This window comes from Rosa chinensis, chromosome 1 (assembly GCF_002994745.2).
Source record: "Rosa chinensis cultivar Old Blush chromosome 1, RchiOBHm-V2, whole genome shotgun sequence".
NCBI lineage: Eukaryota > Viridiplantae > Streptophyta > Magnoliopsida > Rosales > Rosaceae > Rosa > Rosa chinensis.
In genome coordinates this window covers 42,075,988-42,096,508 of record NC_037088.1, presented here as the reverse complement: position 1 = coordinate 42,096,508, position 20,521 = coordinate 42,075,988, and the positions used below count along the sequence as shown (strand labels likewise).

Sequence of the window (20,521 nt, the reverse complement as noted above, 5' to 3'; positions counted from 1 at the left end):
TCAATAACCTGTTTACCCCACAATAAACCTCTCCAAACCGCCGAAGGATTAGTCCCCAAAGTAGCATTTAGAAAACATGTTTCTGGAAAGTACCTTGCTTCCAACAATTAACTCACCAAAGAATGTTTTCCCCAGAAAATTCTCCAAACCGTCTTCGCAAGCATAGCCTGATTAAAAGCTCGTAGGTAGAATCCCAAGCCTCCATCCTCCCTCCTACAGTCTCTCCCAGATACCTTCCATATCTTCACTTTCAGTAACTCCATCTAAATTCGCTGAATTGTTCAAATCCAATTTACTGATTACTTGCCATAGAGCAGGCCACTAATTATAGTCAAGAGAAGCAATAATGTTTATGGTCATACTAAGGTGTTGGGGAAAGGTGGTGTGTAAAGAAGAAAACATAAAAAGGTCGAGGGTGAAAAAAGCGAGTAAGACAAGAAAAATGAACATCAAGTAGACAATTACTACATGCATAATGCAATATTTACAACCAGGTTTCCATATTTGCATACTGCTAAGCTTCAGGCTTAATCAACGAATCATTCAGACCAAAAGAGAGTATTATTTGCATACTGCTCAATTGATCACTGCTACTGATTTCTTGCAACTGCGGCGCATCCAAGTGATTGCTTCTTTTGAACTCACATGGTAGACCGAGCGTCAATTAATAAACAAAAGACTCTTTGCAACCTGGTTTGCAAAATGATTGCCACTTCTCTCTTGTATATGCTCCTTTTGACTGAATACACCAAAGACATTAAAAAGACTCGGCGTTTTACAGTTACAGTGAATAGTCAATCCTCATCGTCTTCAGAGAAGTAATCAACGTCTTTGGGTGGACCTCTTCGAAGTCTGTCTTGCAGATCCAAATTCCTGGGCAGTACAAGCTCAGTTCCTTCACCTGACATGGAAAAATATCGCTCCAGCACCATCTGCAACCAGATAGGGATTAAGACAAGATACACTTTCAATTATTTACTGCCTTGCATATATGTGCACTGTAGATCAGCAAGTTTTTTAAGCCTAATGTACTTATGATGAAAGAGTATACCAGAGACAATAGATTTTATTGCATACCATGGCAGCGTAGGCATCAATTTTGCTTTGACGATCAGACCTGCTGAGGCCCCTGGAAAGAGACTAGAGCAAGTTATACCCAGGCATACGGAGGTACCCTTCATTGGATGCATCTTGTTTAATGTCACATATTCATATCTTATGCCATAGAATAAAAACATTTACGCACTTCCTCTATCAAACATGTTTTTGATAACATGGCATGTCAACTAGAAACCACTTAAGAAATGACAACAGGTTCTCTAATTTGGTGCAAAGATTGATTAACAGACTAAGCGTATGGAATCTGTATTAAGTATATGCAACACTCCCAACCAACAATTTCCTCAGTTTAAATGAAGCATTTATTGTTGCATAGTGAAGTAGATGATCCTGATGCAACACGCTTCGTGGTTGACCCAATGGTTTATCTAAAGTTGAAGTCTCATACTAATTCAAAGTCAACGCACAAATTACACGAAGAAAATGACCAATATTTTAATATCCTAATGAGTTCAGAGTGGTGTTTAGCTTTATTTCCACTGAAATTCAAAACACCGTTTTTAAGGTTCAAATATTAGATGAAAAGCCACCCAAGATGAAAATCCAGAACCATTGTCAAGCAATGCAAAGAAATACTCAATCATCAGCAAAGGCGGGTTTGGTTTAAGGAATTACATGTTAATCATTCGATCCATGGCTTCGATGGATGTCCCATTTTCATCTTGCAGGTATACTCTCCAACCCCTGAAATGAAACACTTCGATTAACATTCCATTTTCTAAAAGAAATAAAAGTCATAGTGCTTATAATAAGGAATAATGAGAAAGAAATGTCATAGCAGTAAACTTTTGTTTCAACCATTCAAATGCAATCCAAAGAGATTGTACATACACACAAGCATTCAACAACCACAATGCAAGTAAAAAATCACACGCAACAAAAAACCACCATTGACACTTCTTTGAAGCGAAACTACTCATACCGACACGATCAAAATCTTCAAATCTATTTTCTCATGCTAATTCTCATTTGCAAACTAGATAAACAAATCAATATATATCAGTACTAAAAAAACCTCTCAGCAGCAGTAGCAGCAAGTCTGCCGGCGACACTACGAACTTTGTTAGACTGAGGTGTCTCTTTCCCATCACTCGATTTCGGAAGCCCGATTATAAACTCATCAGCCTCCTACACTATCTTTCCTCCTCTCATTATTCAATTCTATCATACACAAAAATAAAACAATTTATTTTTCTTTTCAAAAATTAAAACTTATCAGTACCTCTTGCTTTGCAATCTCAAGGATTTTAACCTCAAGCTTCTGCCCTCTCAAATTCAACACCTGCAATTCAAAAAAGTTGAAGTCTTTAGTATTTCAAAGCTGATAGAATGAAAACGGGCAATTAAGAATTGGCGGGAAAATTACGGTGAGGGGACGGACGGAGAAGCCTTTGCTGAGGGCGAGGCCGGTGCGGGACAATCCCAAGTCTACCCCTACGCTAAAGCCTCCTCTCCAGTTGGAGTCGCGCTTCCGGCGGAGGGCATTTGGGGGAATTTCATCGATGGAGACTGCCCTTATTGCAGGGCAGGGTTTACGGGTTTGGGTGAGAGAGAGTTGAGGAGAGGTGGGGGCGGTTTTGAGGTTCAGAACGGCGGCGTTTTTGATCGGAATGAGGAGTTCGGTGTGCGCCGGGAGAGCAGCTCCGAGTGGGTGACGAGACATTTTCTGAGGACCCAAGTGAGGTGGGATAGGCTTTGTAGTTTGAAATCGTTTATTCCCATCCTTGTGTTTACCCGACGAACGTTTGTCGTTAAAATCTGCCCATAAAAAATTAAAACATAAAAAATATGGTTCCAGTCCTTGTTTATTTGTTCTTTGTTGTAATTCCTGGTTGGATGCTGTGATTGCGATGTAATTACAGTTTATTTGAATGAAGCTATTTCCAATCCTAAAAAAAAAAAATTATTCTTAGTAAAAGCCTCCTTGAAAAAATAGAGTAAAAGAGATGGACTCCTAGCTAGAGTGATAAAAATGAACACACCTTGACAACGGCATATTCGTCGGCAAAATTCTTCTTTAAGAAGAAAAAATAAAAATGAGTAGTCAACGAATTATTAGTACTTAAAAGTCTCTCCATAAAAAAATAAAAGGGATGGACTCCCATCTAGAGTTATTGCTTTCCCACAACTCTATTTTCAAAGTTTGGATTGTAAATTCATGAATGGAAGAGAAGCAGTAAGCCTAGTTTGAAATCCAATTTTTTCGATCCTCTATTCTAAATTAGTTGATATTGAAGTTTAAGCTCTAATTTTGCCGGGATATGAGAGAGAGAAGCAAATCCTGAACGGATATCCATATCCAAAACATTTGTAAGAGAAATCCAAAACAAAAGGCATACCTTTTCTTTCATTTGGGGGCAGAGTTGCAGAATGATGCGAGTTCAATGGCCAATATAAAACTGTACTATGGCTTAAATGAATACATCTTACTGGGGTCATTGAAAGAATGAAAGGTCTAGCTTAGAACCTTGCTAGTCCAGTGGTTTCTCCAAAATAAAATATGCAACTGGATCTATTCAGTTGGCTACTCTTTCTTGGACTCTGGCCCTTGCATTTGGAATTCAGGTTCTGGCTGAACTGGAGGCCGAGGCAACTTCACATTCTTCAAGTGATGCTTTTTCAGAAACTTGCTTGCTTGGGCCTGCGTTCTCTGCTGGCGCCACAACTGAATCATTTTTAGGAACACTTTCCTCCTTTGCATGAATCTGCAAAGTTCCGTTCCCAGTGTTTGTGTCTCTGTTTCCGGCTGCTGGGGCTTCAGAATTCAAGGTGCCAGATTGCGGCTGACTTTTGGCGCCCACCATAACTGCATTTTGGAACCCATTTTGACACATCGCTAGTAATCCTTGGATATGTGACTGCAGTTGATTTTGAGTTGCAATATTTGTTCCTGGAGCTGTGGCCACGGTAGATGTAGGCCCTGGAGCGGGTGCTATTTCTTGTGCTTGGGTTTTAGAGAGCATATAAGACATCAATAGTTTGCCCAACAGGACCTCAGGATCATTGCCACCTTGCTGGACTTGCGCCAAGAAGACCTGCGGATCAATGACACCTTGCTGTACACGAGGAGGGCTAACTTGCTGTACATGAGGAGGGGCGACTTGCTCTACATGTGGGGTGGCTTGCTCTACATGAGGGGTGACTGAAGTTGACGCAGCAGTTAAGTTAGGTGGGTAAAGTGCTTGAAGTCCCTGTTCTCCATACAAAGCTCGGTGGCTTTGAAACCTCTTGAGGGTTGCTAGGTGCTTTTTACCACTCAAATGACTATCAAAAACCACCTGTGACTCACACTTGACATTGCACAATTCACATATGAAAGGAATCACTTTGGGTTTAGGAGGCTCAACTAGTCTTCTTGATCCTTCATATGTCCTCATATACTTAGCCCCTCGACCCCCTCGCATCCTACGCTTGAATCCACGTCCCCGAGCTGCAAAGTGATCCCTGGACTTGTTCTCAGGTTCTTCAGAAGCTTCAGAATTTCCCACTGCTTCTCTTTGATCTGTTTCATTTCTATTATCATCAGTAACTTCTTCTGAGGTCAGTTTTTCTTCTGAGGGTTGCTTTTCCTCAGATCCGTCAACTTTCTCAGTCTGACCAACTTCTGGTTTTAATTCATTGTTGGGCATTTGTGCATTCTGCTGTTCAGTATTGACTTTGTTGTGTTTCTGCAACTCCTCATGAACCTGCAGAATTTTTTTATGCCGCTTTCCATTTTTATGCTGCTCAAGGGTTTCAAGAGTGTTGCAGTCAACCCTACAAAGTTCACACCAAGCCATACGAGGAAGTCGCCAGAATGAAGCAGAAGACACTTGTGTTGGTACAGGTAATGGTGCCTGCAAAGGGACCAATGCTGAAGGCGACTGCTTTAAAGAAGCTGCGCCTTCAGCTGGTACAGATGCTGAATTTGGATTGCTCGATGCAGCACCATACAGTTGAAAGTGCCTACCACCACCCTGGCCACGTCCCCTACCATGCAAAGGTGGTGCCGAGCCATCTGGTCCATGACCATGGTAACCCAAATGGCCCCGACCACCCCCTCGGAAGGGCCTATTGCCCCTCCTTCCTCCACCTCTATATGGAGTTTGCCCAATCTGCAGAATAGAATTTAAGGATAAAGCAATCCATGTAATGATATTATTACTAATGGTTGCAGAAGAGGAAAAAAGAACCTAATAGTGACAACTTTGAAACAAGATGCACAAAAAAAAAAAAAAAATCAAAAAGATAAAAATCAGGTAAAATCACGATACGAGTTTATTAAAGACTGAAGGGAAACATGTAAAGCAAAAGTCAAACAAGACTGACAATCTTCAAATTCACTTTGAGGAGACAACATGCAAATTTACATATGAAAAGTAAACCGTTCAACAACGGGGTTAAAACAAGAAGCTACAAACAATGCCTCAAGTCATAAAGCATTAAAAGAGAAGGATTTTTTCAATTACTATTATATAGAAAGAATCAAAATAGGTATTGACCAGTAATCTTTGGGTCCGTTACAACCACAAAAAGTCAGATGTCATTAAAGATTTTCTCAAAAAATGAAAAACAATGAACTCTTGTCCAAAAATTAGAATTATGTATGCACACAGTACAATCCTTCACAACATAAAAAGCTGACATACTGTAGAGCATAAGTTAGATTAGCACATGGGTGTCAAATATCCAACAACACAAAACGTCAGAACTTCACAAATATTATTAGGTCGATGTTACCCAACTCAAATTACAAACTAAGCTGGGACAGTAGTCTGTTAATCTAATAGTTGTTGTTGTTGTTTTTTTATTTTATTCATTTATTTTTATTTTTTAGCAATAATCTAAAATTTGTTTATTTCAGTAAAATCTCTTCCAGTTACAGACATCCAAATATATCCGGTCCAAAATCACATATACTACACTAAAATTTCAGGCGAAACAGATAACAATACCATACTCAAGAAAGATGGTTGTATATGCCAGATACATCCTCTTGTAATCTTGTTTATTGCTTTGGTTATAGCATCTCCTTTATTGAGTAATAAGGAAGAGCACAAGCGCGCTTGCACACAAAACCAACCGCTTGTCGACGTTGTCATCTACTTCCTAGAGGCACACAATAGATGCATTTATCCTTTAAAACTAGAATATATATGCACCCCATCCCGAAAGCACGGACGAGCCATAGGCAGGAAAACTTGCACGTGTCAGTCTCCAAAAAGAGAAAAAAAAAATGTGATTATGACCTTGGCCCAGATAACGCCATTCAATTTGAAGAATGTAATCAAGGTGTGAATCGTAATCTATGGTTTAATAACCATTGCTCCAACATATTTTTTGAAGAATAAACAAACACTCCAGCTGACCTCCATCACCCATCCATCCCAAGTTTCTCCAATGAGAAAACTGTGGCTACCTCAAGATACAAGTTGATCTAGCAGTCTTTAGTAACACCTCAATCCCTGAAAACTGGTTCAATCCTCAATTAAGTCCAAACCTTGTTGAGAACAGAAGTTCCATACAGAATCAACTCCGTGAGCACCGCTAAGATAATTTAACTGCTTACCTTAGGGTTAGTCACCAATATGTGCCAGGCAGTTTAGGTACCCGAACCAGTACAGAGGTGAGTTGACATAAACCCAAACAAGGCCACATAAAAGTATTTGAGAATGAATGATACTGAACTCTGAAAGAAATCAGTGAGCAATGCCTAAATTGCGACATGAACTCAAAACCCACCTTGCGAAAAAACTGTGGCACAAACCTAATGCAACTCACTCTGTCTTTCAGAATTTTTGAAATAAAAAATCTGGAAATTCAATGGCTCTCAGCCCTGCTGTCCCTTGATATTGTGATTGAAGCCTGACTGCCTGAGGCGCAAAGCAAGATGTCTAACAGAGTAATTGGTCACATTACAAATCTGTAGAATCTCCACCCTCCACATATTCTTAAAGAAGAAAAGACAACAGACATCTCAAGTCCATTTGAGCTTATTGCAATAGAGAATTACAACCATCTACAAGAATAGATCGAGCTCAAGTCAATTTACAGATGGCTGTTCATTGAAGCTAAACTAAGCTGGGCTAGTTGTGTTTCACCATAATGTAGTCAAGGCTGATTGTTAAGCAGAAAGTTCTATGTTCTAGACTACATTAATAATATCCTTAAGAGTGGGATGCCATCTTGCAGAGTTAGTTGTAGCATTGAATACACTTTAATTGTTTTCTGCAAACTAAACTTCGAGCATTCAGGCTGGCAAACTAGATTGTATACAAACCAAACCAAACCAAACCAAATGTTTGCAAGTTCCAGTACACCTACCTAAAGGTTATAGAGTACCAGAACATGGAAGTGCCAATGATTTATGGTTAGTCATTGTAGGAAGTAGGAACAAAATGACTTGTGTACAAATCTAATTTCATGCTTAGGTTATTCAGGCTGGGAAACAAGTTTGTGTATGAAATGAGCTGAGCTCAGGACACTCTGCTATTTTGCTCCACTAATCGCTATGACATAACATATTGTACCCTTACCCCATGTTATTATTATTTTCAATATAAACATTCATCACGAAGTGTATTGCAAACATATCATTATTCCAGAAAGAAAGAAAAAAATCTCTTCGCAAGAAAAACATAGCATACAATTAAGCACACAGCAGTACATGCTAGCATTCTTCAAAAGCATAGCACATATACACATCTAATTCAACAAAATCCTTTTGAATAAGCAATCAAAGTAGCAAATTTACATGTCAAAACCCCATCTTCTAGGGCAGTACAGCCTCTATTATTTCATCTGTCAACATTGCCACTACTAAGGGCATAGTGCTGATTCTTTGTGTAATCCAATTTTTATCAAAAAAAAACAAAAAATCATTAGTATCTCAACATGTACTTCATGCTTCTGAGAATTCCACACACCCTTGTAACATTTTTATTCGGCCCTAGGTTCTCTACATCTGCCTAATTCGGGTTTTTGAGAACTTGCATACAACCTCGCTTTCGTGACTAGAATGTTCTTGTTAAAAGATTTGTTCTATACCACAATTTTCAACAGCTGACATAAAATCTATAATGAAGCTCTGGATATGGAATCAACATCAAAGATAGCATCTTTAAAACTATATGCAAAATCCAAGATTGCAAATTTCACATCTTTAACAACAATGAATACAATTTCATAATATTACCAAAAAAAAAAAGAAGGAAAGAACTTTAATTTCAACCAAAACCAATAAATGCAAGCACTTACCGGTGGTTGCGAGGCTACCTGCGCCACCTCCACCTTCCCCGGAATCTGGGTTATCTCCGAAACCGCTGCCTGACCCGAAGCCGAACCCGAATTGATTGGCTGCTGGTGCTGATTCTCCACAACCCCATGTCCATAATACGCATTCTGCAACTGGGCGGCGTCGGAATCCGCCGGCTGCGGCGGAGGCGCCGGAATCGGGACGCCGGGAGGATGAATCGAAGTGGGTTCTTGGTACAATTGGGGGTTAGTGGTGTAATCTTGGGATGTGGGATTGAAATATTGGTAGTGGTGGTTTGGATCATAGGAATAATAGTATGAGTGAGGATCATAGGGTTGAATTGTTGAAGGGTCATATGGTGGTGGTGGTTGTTGAGGTTGAGATTGGTATGGGTGCTGGTATTGGTTAGGGTCAGGTTGAGGGGTTTGTGTGTAGGAGTAATCCATGGTTATACAAACTTGATGTGGGTTTGCGTGTTACTTTTTCTCCTGGAGAATGGAAGTTTTGAAGGTCTTCATCTTTTAGGGCGGTCAATGGTTTGGACTTTGGATCAATCTTTTGTTAGTTTGGGACATATGTAATGGGCACACTTGTTGAGTTTAAGGGAGGTTACTGAGCCCTAGAATTTCTCAATTTCTGACCCAATGTCATGATTACTTATTTATTTATTGCCAAATTTAAAATTTAAGAGAAACATTGTGTTACCAATTTTAAAATTAAAATATCAAAAGCACACTGTAAAACCACATGGTGTACTAAAGTTAGTCGAAAGACTTAGCATGGACTTTCTATGTTTAGAGTTCAAGTTTCAACTCCCACCAGTTTGTGGTCAGTAGATTTGAAGGGTTTTAGGATTTGTGTGCCTGTAGAAGAGAATTAGTCTGACTTTGCTGAGATATCCTGATGGACCTTAGTCCAAATATTAAGGGGCATTTGGTTTCGTGTGCCTACGACAAAATATTAGTATGGTTTTGTTGGGATACCCTCGTGGACCTAGGTCCAGATACTGATTGAGTGTGTGTGTTACTAACTCGCTACCGTAACTGATGGCTTGCTACCTCGCTTCCTATATAAAAATAAAAAAAATCACCCCATAATATTTTCTCATCTTAGATTGTTCGGCTTTATCTTTGAATTTTTTATTTATTTTGATAAATTAGAACTTAATCTTTTATATTTTGTTGATTGACTCTATTTTATATTAGTCCAATCTTTTATAGAATAATTTCCACATTTTCTATCAAGGTCACCTCACATACTAAATTCTTGTGGAATGGTGATATATTTTAGCTTCGTATATGTTCTCCAAATTTAATAAAAGCATTGATTGGAGTGGTTGAGGCAACATGGATGAGTATCAGTCATTAACCTATACCCCTGATGTCAATGGCATGGCGTACCAGAAATCGTGAAAACTGACAGTGTCGCTCTCAGTTTTGACCAAAACACCTAAATTCTGGAAACAAGTTTGCCCTACCTCAAGTCCTCATCAATACAACCACACGTACTACAGCCACCTCCATGAGATCCCAGCCTCACATGTGCACATGTACACACCGTCTCTCCCCGATCTGGCTTTAGGGTATTATACCAATATTAGATCCAGAGATTAATTGCACCACCGTTTGTCTACCTAATGCATAGGGAAGGGGTAGAGACGGAGAGAGACATTGTGCATATGTGCATGCCCGTGTGTAGAGGCTGCAAAGCTGAAAGAGGGCAATGTTTATTCCTTCATTTTATGTTTTCTAATTTACATATATGAATGAGTAAACGAGATATATAAGTTATAAACGTAACATCCAAAATGAGGTTAGAATTTCGAGACTTGTATCCCATACGAAGGCATGTGGATAGTAAACATGACATTGACTAGGTTGTGAAGTAGGCGGACATCACTTCGTCCCCAGTCATTGTTTCCGTTTTTAAAAAGGTCAGATATCAAAACTTTAAATAGGGTTGCTAGAGGTTGATTCCATACATTGATGCAATCTCAACAGTTTGGAAGAAAACAAAATTACACTTTGCAGAAATGGGGAGGAGTTTTGGTATATATCCAATCACTCGGAGGAAATCCCAAGGGACTGTGAGTCCTAGTTTAATTTACTTCATCATCTCAATTACAATCCTATGATCATCATTTTATAACCAAAAGAAAGACGGGGTTGATGAAAGGAAAGAAAAAGATTCACCACCATTCCAAACACTCCAAGGCTTTGCCTGGGACAGAATATTAAATAGGAATTTTTCCAACTCTCATTTTCAATAATTCACCGTGACAAAATTCTGAACCGAGGTCTTTAAATGGGAGAAATTGTATATCTTATATTTGCAATTTTCCCTGGAGATGTTGGTACAAAAGCTGCTTGCTTTGCTTACAGCCTTCAGGGCCCCTTCTGTACATGAACGGCAACATGGTCATTCAAACTAACTGTTGATTTTTACGTATACATGTAAAACTCCTCTAATGGGATTACGGGGACTTCACCAAAACCAGAATCCTATCAGTGACATCCCCCATTGCATCGTCGAATGCAACGCTCTATAGATTTACGAACTAGTCCCTAATACCTTATAGTTCAACTTCATGAAGGTCATCACCCAAACTACCACTGCTTCTTTCAGACTGCATTGATGGAGAAAAACTAGGCATATATGACAATGGGGACATACCAAGTGCTGTTGGTTTTATTTCACTCCTTACAGAAGGATTGCTTGCTTCACTAAGGCTTCCACTCCATGATGCCACACGACGAGATTCAGGTGGAACAAAGCTACTGCCATTTGTCAATTCTCCTGCTCTCTTTTGTACAATGTTATCCATGCTAGGAAACCGTTGCATGGTCATTGACGATGGTGTTGAGGTTGGCGGAGCAGAGAATGTGTCTACTGATTTTGGAGGATTGTTACTGGTCACAAAAGATTCTTGTGTGCTTCCTTCAGTTGTTTGAACTGTTTCCTGATAGGAAGTTACTGGAGAGGGGATGAAAAACTTGGGATTGGAACCACCCCCTGGTTTAGCAGCTGGAAGAGATGGTGGCTGAAATAAGTTTCCTGGGGTCGCACCGCCTTTGTTGAATGTATCAACATACCTAAGAAATTTGAATACATCGTACATTACAAGACTGGGATTGCACTTCGTAGCAACAGATATAAAGCAGAGCAATGAGGAGAGAGGGGAATAGAGAATCCAGGAGACTACCTTGAGCGAACACCCATACGCCCACGTGCAGAGAACTGGTTTGAACTGGGTGGAACGGGTGGTGCCCCTGAACTCTCGGAAGATGCTGGGCTTTTGATTTCTGGCCCACCAACTGCATGAAAGCTAGTAGTTTTCAGTGCATCATTCATGTTGTAATCTTGCATTCTATTTTGGATAGCTGCAGTTGTTGGCGGAGGTGGTGGTAAGGCTGCTTCCTCGGCTGGAGGTTCAGCACCTTCTTCGACCCATCGCTTGAGTTTCTCATCATAGTAGAATTTATTTGCTTCACCCAATTTAGCCTTCAGAAGAACATAAAACAGAAAAGCTTGTGACGCTAAAGTAAGAAAAGGAGGAAATACTCTCATTCAAATTATTAAAAAATATAACAAAGTTACATACCTGCTTATCTGGCCGGGATTTTATGACCAGTCCTAGAGTCTTTTGAAATATCTGTGACCCAAAACTGAAACGTGACCCACTAGATGCTGATGGCTTTTGTTGCGTTTTAGAGTTCACTTTCTTGGATGAATCGACCTAATTGAACACAAAATGACTGCTGTAAAATTTCTTTCACACCTCTCTGTCAGTGCAACTGAGGTGAACTTTTGAAATCCAGGTTTTGTCTCAAATCTCAAAGGATCAAGGTTCTATCTTGTAATGCATAGAATTGACGTTTTAAATTCACTTTTAATATTCTATCTTCTAAGAGCACCTGCCAATAACACAAAACTTGGAAGTCTTGCGCACTTAACCCTCAAAGAATTAATTTTATTCGATTATGCATCTTTATTCTATGTATCTAATGCATGAATTATATGCGACACATTTTTTTTTCCTCATCTTCTTCATATTACAGCACAAAAGGGTTATTACTGAAAAAAAAGCGTTCCCAGTTGAACACCTACAATTAATTAAAACTTGCAGATGGAAACAAAAACTTCATCTCATGATGACATAATAAACTAAGATTTTTTTTCCCATTCCAACTACCCCAGATAAAAAACTTCAGCGAAGTAGGGCTGAGTACTACGTTCAAATATCACCAAATGAGGGGAAAAGTTGAGTACTGTTAGAATGAAAAAAAATTGGCCCCATCTGCAAGTTTTATTTACTTTAAAAGGTCTAATGAAAGGATGTTAAAGAGTTGAAGAAAAAAAGGAAAAAAGAACACTGCTGGCTAAAAACATCTACCTTACTCGGGCTTTTCCCAAAGTCTGGCTCTGAAATGCTTCTGTTAGGCATATTCAGTTGGTTGCTCTCAGAAGTCCTTTCACTTATTGGCTCCATTGATGCTGAAGGCATTAATGAAGACATAACCATTGTCGATTGACTGTTAGGTACATTTCGATTTCCTGGTTGATGAGCATGTTCATTAAGCTGAGCAAAGCCCGGTGCTGTTGATGGTATAGGTGGAGGTAGTTGATGAGCATGTTCATTAAGCTGAGGGAAGCCTGGTGCTGTTGATGGTATAGGTGGAGGTAGTTGATGAGAATGTTCATTAAGCTGAGGAAAGCCTGGTGCTGTTGATGGTATAGGTGGAGGTAGCCCCCCAACAACACGATGAGCAGTACTATCAATGAATGTACGCAATTTACCCATCAACTTGGTTGGAGCCAAATTTATGCTATAACCACCCTGTACAATAATGTCTCCGTAAGAAAAAATAAAGAGAGAAACATTAATCAAAGGAAATGAATGTGGGAGAAATACCTGCTGGTGGGCTCTTATCCGCTCCTCCAGAGATGACACCAACTCTCTCCATGTGTCCACCTCAGGTGCTCGAGCAGTTTTCAAAGACTTCAAAATTGCTTGACAATATCTGACCAAACAAATCATGTACATAAGCTAAAGGAAAATCAGAAAATACCCATCTAGATGAACAATAGTTGTGCTTACTTCAAAGAATCAGCAAGTTTTCCTACTTCAGCCAGCATGTGGGCATAAATAAGCTTATATGGCTGAAAAGGTAGTAGAAGAAACTGAGGATTTCCAACAACCTTTGAGTATTCATACAGCTCTGTCCTCTGTCAACATATACAGCAAGTTTGTTCAGTTACAATCAGTTGTAGACCAAAAATAATATTATACCAAGTAATATTTTTTCTTGTTTAAAACAAATATTTTGTGACTATAAACTAATGCACAAGAGAATCTACAAGCAAAATGTTAGATTTCAGACTACGTAAAGGAACTACAAAGAAGACATTTTAGAAGCACTGGAAATGAGGCCTAGAGCAATATAAAGCTAGAAGTATTATTTCACGCACTGGCTTATGATTGAGATGTACTAAAACTTTTATTCTAGGCACTATAAAGAAGACATTTTAGAAGCACTGGAAATGAGGCCTAAAGCTAGAAGTTTTATTTCACGCAGATGTACTAAAACTTTTATTCTAGGCCTCATTCCCAGTGTTTATGATAGCCTCTGGTGCACTGACTTAAGAAGTGTATCATTTCCGGTGCTTTAAAAGCACTAGCAATATAAAGCTACAAGCAGAATGCTTTATATTGCATTTAAACTTTAAGAAGTGTGTCAAAAACATGGGAAGAAGATTATCAAAATGCAATTTAGAGCACCTGAATAGCCTCTGGACTGGCGTATGTTCGTGGAAACTTCCAATGATCAGCACCGATAAGACACAGTCTTGAACTGTTCGAATATTGCTCAAGGTTGGCTTCTGCAACTAAATAACATATGTGTGCAGCAGTTATCTGCACAAATGCTTTCTAGTCAGAATAAAACCGTAGAAGACAAACATATTTTGGAGGCATAAAAACATAAAGACAAAACACATAGCATACCTGTCCCCTATCCTTCCATAAGGAATCTCCAAGATGGATGATAACAAGCTCATCATCTTTTGTTCTATTTGCAGTTAAGATGGCTAGATTCTCTTCCCAGTCATCTAACATGTAATTAGCTCCAACCTGTAGCGAGGAAATAATCAAATTAATTTACAAAAAGACACATAAGGAACTATAATAACAGAGGATCATAACTTAGTATACACATATGCAAGGTTTCTATTTAAGTGTAGTACTGTTTACTTAGAAAGTAAAAGATGACCAAAGAAACAGATTTAAGTACTAAAACAGTAGTTGGACAACCAACCAACCCCCACACATCAAATTCCAATTAACTAGGATCATCTTGTTTTTCTTTTGTTTGCACAATTTACCAAATTTATAAATCACCTGTTCGTGCCGTTGTGATAAATTTGTGAAACTAGGAAAACTGCTATTTGTAGTAGCATCGGAAAACACATCTGCTGGCTGCCTGGCGATTAACAAGCACAACGTCCGCAATGGTGATCCTGCTATTAACTGGTTTACAGCCATATGCTTCACAGTATCACAATAAAACTGCCAGCAACATTGAAACAAAACAAAGCGTCAGCATCATATATAAATTAGATCTGGCATGGTGTGGTTTTAATAAAAAAAAGAATCAACCCAATTAGTGAACAATTTATTGTGGATGATATGATTGCAAGAACCTGATCACCAAGTTGCGATGCAATAACAAGTGCTGGTCCCCACAATTGACCTTCTTGTGCGCATTGTAAAGCCTCATCCTTCCTACCAGAGACAAGAAGCTTTTGTACCTCAAGAGCAGTAGCCTAAAGCAACAAAATAGATTTGTTATGATGGTACTTATGAGGTTCTATGGCCACACACACACACACACATACACAGAGAAAGAGAGAGAGAGCATGGCAGACCTGAATTTGTGCTTCAGAAGGCAAGTTATGCATGCACCGCGTAAGAGCACCATACTCGTTACTTCTTTTAGCAGATGCAAAAAGTTTAGCAAGAGCTGATTCTGGATTATCAATGTCCTAATTATATGAAAACACAAGAAGTTAGTAATCATTTCAAAAGGAAAACTGTTGGAAACTCTTGAATAAACAAAAAAAGAGCTCTGCAATTTCAATCTTGAAAAATCGCTAAGAATATAGGGTTTAACCATGAACAAGATATATTTTGTTCTAAAGACAAATGACAACAAAAAAGAAAATGAACTTCCAGTTCACAGAATATCACCAAATGCATAAGTATTAGGAACAACACAGTCATGCAGAAAGACTAAAGACTTAATAACAGGCTATACACACAGGCCATCAATGAAACAGGTCGCAGTAGAATACCTGATTAAGATAACACTAGCTAAGATTGAAAACTTTAAATCTATGTGGTTGTAGGCTTGTACTTGCCATGCAAAGATATCAAATCAAAATCCATCTACTGAGCATGCCCATCCAGAAAGATAGAAGCTTAGCACAACTAATAGAATAAGTGCTTAGAATTCATGAAATGCAGTTTAGATCTTTAGGACTTAAATTAGAAACCCAGTAAAATTTTACACATCCAAACAGATATAAACGAAAAAGTCATTTACAAACCAAACATGGAATTACCTTCAATCTTTGATCGGTACCAAAGGGAGATCGAAGTTTTCCATAAAATTGCCAAGATATTTTTAGTAAAGAGAAAAGCAATCTCAAATGGTCCCCTTTCTTGAAATCCAAGTGAGAAGTTTCACAATTTGCAATTTTGTCATCAATCCATTTGTTTAATTCCTTATTTCCGACATTCCCACCAACTAAAGGTCCAGGAAAAGATTGCTGGCACAAGGCGCTGAAATAATCACAACCATCAGTTCCAAAGTTTGCAGCGTCACTTTTCTCCGTGACAACATCCATCAGATTGAGAACATTAATGACACCTTCTACAGAGCCCTTCACATTAAAAAGAGAAAAAAGAGAATTAAGGATATTACAGTATTATGCCAAAATCACAAACATGAGTATTTGCGCATGCAGTAGGTATTGCATCTCATGAAATTAAAACCAGAAAGTAAAAGGCTTTACCTGGCTTCCATATGTCTGGTTTGCATGAAAAGAACTATTATTTTTCATTAGTATAAGTTTCCCACCAAATCCAAAAGTAACCAGAGCATGTGCAGGTCGTCCAGCAGATGACCTCCCCTCTCTGGCGTCGTGTGAAAACTGAGTTCCAGTCTGGAGTGGCTGCTGGAAAAATTGTACTGGCTTCTGACTACCAAAGTTAGCAGGTGAGAAATGCATCGCTTGGTTTGGCTCCTTGGCTTGATCCTGAGGCTGAGAAAAGTTAGCATAATTAAACCTTTCAAAGCCATCAGTCGCACTACTAATATCATTGCCCTGACTTGGGTCTTGATGAAGAGCAATTGATCCCGAAGGATTGAACCCTGTTTGTTGATTCACAGAATTAAATGCATGCTCAGTTGAAAATTGCCGGTCCATGTATGCCTGTTTCTCAGTAAAACCAACAGTATCACTCTTGGCAACTTTCTGAGCATGCCACAAACTCGTATTTTGCTGATCATAGGCGGTCATAGATCCATCCCAGTTTAAAACACTTTGTTGAATGATTGGACTCTGTGATCCATGGTTGTCAACATTTGTATTGTTATATTGCTGATTATGAACCATACTTGTTGTTGACTGATCAAAAGATGGAGTGAAAGGCTGCAACTGTCTCCATTCCTGATTCTCAGTAAAACCAATAGTTTCACTCTTGGCAACATTCTCAGCATGCCATGTACTCGTATTTTGCTGATCATGGTAGATTGTAGCTACAGAAGGTTCCAACTGCCTCCATTCTTGGATATTTGTGTCATAGTACCAACCGGGGTACTGGGGATCAAAAACCATGTGTGCAGGGTATTCTGTATTCCCATAAGAATGTTGGTTCCAGTTAGAAACTGTGCTAGTTTCAGATGCCTCAACAACGCTTTGAGAAACAGCCTGCACTGCTTGCTGCAGATAAGGAGCATCTGCTTTCTGGGCTGAAAAAACTTCAGTATCTGCAGACTGAGAATTTACATTAAAACTCTCCTGAGCATTTGCATTATTGTTCACCTCTGCATTTGTGTTTGAATTCACATCATAACCCTCCAACGGATACCACTGCTCAGTATTTGGATCGTACCTCCATCCGGGATAAAGATTTTCCCAATTCTGATTACTATTTAATTGTTGCCCGTCTAAGTTTTGATTTTCAGGAGCCCCATAGAATTGACCTTCTTGATGCTGCCCATAGCTAGAAGTACCCAAACCAGAAACTGAGTTCTCCAAAATACCATTACTCATATTAGATTCAGCCCCAGACTGGTCTGTATTACCCAAATTCGCAAATGGATCTTCTTGATGCTTCCCATAGATAGAAGCACCCAAACCAGAACCCGAGTTTTCCAGAACAACATTACTCACAGCAGATTTGGCCCCAAATTGGTCTGCATTACCCAAATCTGCAAATGGGTCTTCTTGTTGCTGCCCATAGCTAAAAGTATCAAAACCAGAAACAGCATTTTCCAGAACACCATTAGTCACAACGGATTCGGCCCCAAATTGGACTGTATTACCCAAATTTGCAAATGGGTCTTCTTGATGTTGCACATAGCTAGAATTACCGAAAGCAGAAACTGAGCTTTCCAGAACACCATTAGACACAATAGATTTGACCCCAGATTGGTCTGTGTTACCCAAATTCGCAAATGGGTCTTCTGAGTTACCTCCAACTTCACTAAAAAAATCTGAGTATGACCCAAATCCACTACCACCAGAAGGATCTGAGTTAAACGAACTCCATTGAACTACTTTAACACCTGTTCCCTCTGACACCGCACTCTTTCTGACTGTATTATCTACAGGACTGTCCTCCCCTTTACCCTCCAATTCACCACCCTCATTACTAGCTTTATCCTCCACTGCCTCATCTCTATTTTCCGGTACTGATGACTTGCTCGCTTCACTGACCATAGGATCCTGGTGTCGATCCAACGAAGCTAACACAACCCCATCGCCGTGCCCCAATTGACCATTAACCCCATCCCCGCGACCCAATCCACCATCAACTGATACAACACTCGAACTCACTGTATCATCCACCACACCTTCCTCCCCTTTGGCCACCAATGCACTAGACTCACTCTCTCCACCAGTCAAAGACTCCTTCTGCAGATCCGACGGCTCCAACACAACCCCGCCTTTCTGACCCAACTCACCATTAACCTGAGAACTAGTTCTCCCACCGGTACCTACATCCGAAACACTCAATTTCGAAATATCTTTAACCACATCAAGCTCAGCTTTTCCTACAGAACTATTAGCATACCCAGAAAAATCAATGTCATCATCATCGATCAATTTGTCAAAGAAATCCTCATCCGTCTGATCCTCCAACTCAAACGCAGAACTGGCCATCTAACACCCTCCAAAATCAACCCCCAATCCCCAATTCGATTCCCACCCCAAAATTTCAGTTACTCCCCACAAACACTCAAACAATCGAAATTCCAACAACCACTACCATTCAACAATCCAAAACCTAAATTCACAACACACAGAACAAACCCAAATCAGAAAGACTAGAACTTTACCTGGTCAGCGAGATCTTCAAAATCTTACATTGACTTTTTTTTCTCTTAAATCGTTGAATTTGCAAAACCACTAAACGGATTAACAAAATTAATAACAAGAAAAAATAAGAAGACTACGTACCTGTTAAACCCTAGTAATTTGAGAGAGAGAGAGAGAGAGAGAGAGAATCAGAGATGGAGAGAAAGCTTGGATCTTTTTTTACAGCAGAGAGTACATATAAACCTTGGAGCACCGCGTCATCACCCACCCGCGAAAGTTTGCATGTAAACTTATCGAGTTCCAGGCGCACGTGACGAGAGTGTTATAAGGGCACGTGACGGATGGGGAATGCTACTGCTACTGGTCTAGTGAGGACAGGGCACCGCTGTGGTCGGTGGAGAGGCTGAATCTGATTTGGATTGGGAAAATATTTTGGACTCCTTTTGGTTGACTGCCTTCTTTAGGTATTTTTCATTAAAGGGTGTGATTCCTTTTTTTCAGTGAAATCATGGGTTTAAAATTTAAATGGTATGGAGATGCGGATTTTAGTGAGATGAAGCGATAAAAGTTATAGGGAAATATTGTTGATTATAGAGTAATTACAAGTTTGACTCTTTAAATTGATGGATGGACTTTTTTCAATCTAGTTTTCTTTCAATAAAGTTACTTTTTTTTATCTTACTTTTATAATTTTTTACTTGTGATCAATGTGAATTCTAGTTTGATTGAAAAAGATGGATACAAATATTGATGGATGCATATTGTAATCGTATGAAATAGACACAATAAATGATTCATTTATCGCGGTCTTTGGGACATTAGAAATACCGCATTGATTTCAACATCCACCAACATTTGATATTTTGTGTTAATAATCCTGCTCAAGTGGTTAGTATATACTCAGTCGTGCTCAATTGCCGTAACTTTACTTTGCTCAGTCATTCAAATTTACTTTGTTTAACTTTACTTCCAAAATTCTTTCTTACAGAAATCGTAGTTAACACATCCTCATAAATTTTGTTCAAAAAAGTCCACGAAAAATCTTATTTTATCAAATTTATTGCTTCACCATATGGATAGTAACTAAGAGCATCTTTAGACAAACTAACTGAAAAGTCATTTTGGCTATACTTTAGAAATATGTGTGCGTCAGTGCTCTCTATTTTAGCTAGTTTTGAATTTATATTATTTTGTAAATGAAGATTAACTAGTTTAAATGTATTTACAAACTATTTATCTTCTTCATCTACTCAAGATAAGGTTGCATCATGTGAGATTTCGGAAAAGTGGTCGTCTATTTTTGAAAGGAAAATTAATTTCGAGCTATTTTTATTTGAATTTTGATTATTTTTAAACTCTTTATTTTTAAAACCGGCTCGCTTTTAGGATAATTTGGTAGTATGCATGGGTTAGGGTTAGCCATGATATCCTGAAACCAATTTTTTTGGAAAAAAAAAGCTGAAAATTGATGATGGGGTTGAAGAGGTGATACACTAGTAAATTGTCATACAAATTTTTAAAAGCTTCACTGCTAAGTTTCATATGTTGCTCCTTATATTATGT

At 38.9% G+C, this 20,521-nt stretch overlaps 3 protein-coding genes across 5 annotated transcripts; all 3 read right to left on the bottom strand.

The window, feature by feature from the left end:
* Positions 1 to 431: 431 nt before the first annotated feature.
* LOC112176257 lies at positions 432 to 3,597 on the bottom strand. 2 transcript variants are annotated; one of them, XM_024314097.2, is made up of 7 exons: positions 3,459 to 3,597; positions 2,486 to 2,877; positions 2,342 to 2,401; positions 2,135 to 2,247; positions 1,735 to 1,803; positions 1,078 to 1,129; positions 432 to 932 (listed from the first exon to the last, which is right to left on the bottom strand). In XM_024314097.2, exons 1-7 carry the CDS (start codon positions 3,556 to 3,558, stop codon positions 795 to 797), a joined length of 924 nt encoding a protein of 307 aa, XP_024169865.1. In that variant the 5' UTR covers positions 3,559 to 3,597; the 3' UTR covers positions 432 to 794. The 2 variants fall into 2 exon arrangements, with proteins under 2 accessions (XP_024169865.1, XP_040370099.1); XM_040514165.1 differs by having other exon boundaries at positions 791 to 932; positions 1,078 to 1,140.
* LOC112176248 lies at positions 3,533 to 8,961 on the bottom strand. 2 transcript variants are annotated; one of them, XM_040514163.1, is made up of 2 exons: positions 8,374 to 8,961; positions 3,533 to 5,213 (listed from the first exon to the last, which is right to left on the bottom strand). In XM_040514163.1, exons 1-2 carry the CDS (start codon positions 8,797 to 8,799, stop codon positions 3,681 to 3,683), a joined length of 1,959 nt encoding a protein of 652 aa, XP_040370097.1. In that variant the 5' UTR covers positions 8,800 to 8,961; the 3' UTR covers positions 3,533 to 3,680. The 2 variants fall into 2 exon arrangements, with proteins under 2 accessions (XP_040370097.1, XP_024169855.1); XM_024314087.2 differs by having other exon boundaries at positions 8,356 to 8,960.
* Positions 8,962 to 10,584: 1,623 nt separating this feature from the next.
* LOC112176213 (protein transport protein SEC16B homolog) lies at positions 10,585 to 19,241 on the bottom strand. Its single transcript, XM_024314036.2, has 14 exons — positions 19,100 to 19,241; positions 16,427 to 18,926; positions 15,974 to 16,294; positions 15,278 to 15,394; positions 15,053 to 15,175; positions 14,751 to 14,918; positions 14,358 to 14,483; positions 14,133 to 14,267; positions 13,452 to 13,579; positions 13,266 to 13,374; positions 12,747 to 13,190; positions 11,955 to 12,089; positions 11,556 to 11,854; positions 10,585 to 11,445 (listed from the first exon to the last, which is right to left on the bottom strand). The coding sequence occupies exons 2-14, from the start codon at positions 18,800 to 18,802 to the stop codon at positions 10,926 to 10,928; spliced, it is 5,001 nt and encodes a 1,666-aa protein (XP_024169804.1). The 5' UTR covers positions 18,803 to 18,926; positions 19,100 to 19,241; the 3' UTR covers positions 10,585 to 10,925.
* Positions 19,242 to 20,521: the final 1,280 nt, after the last annotated feature.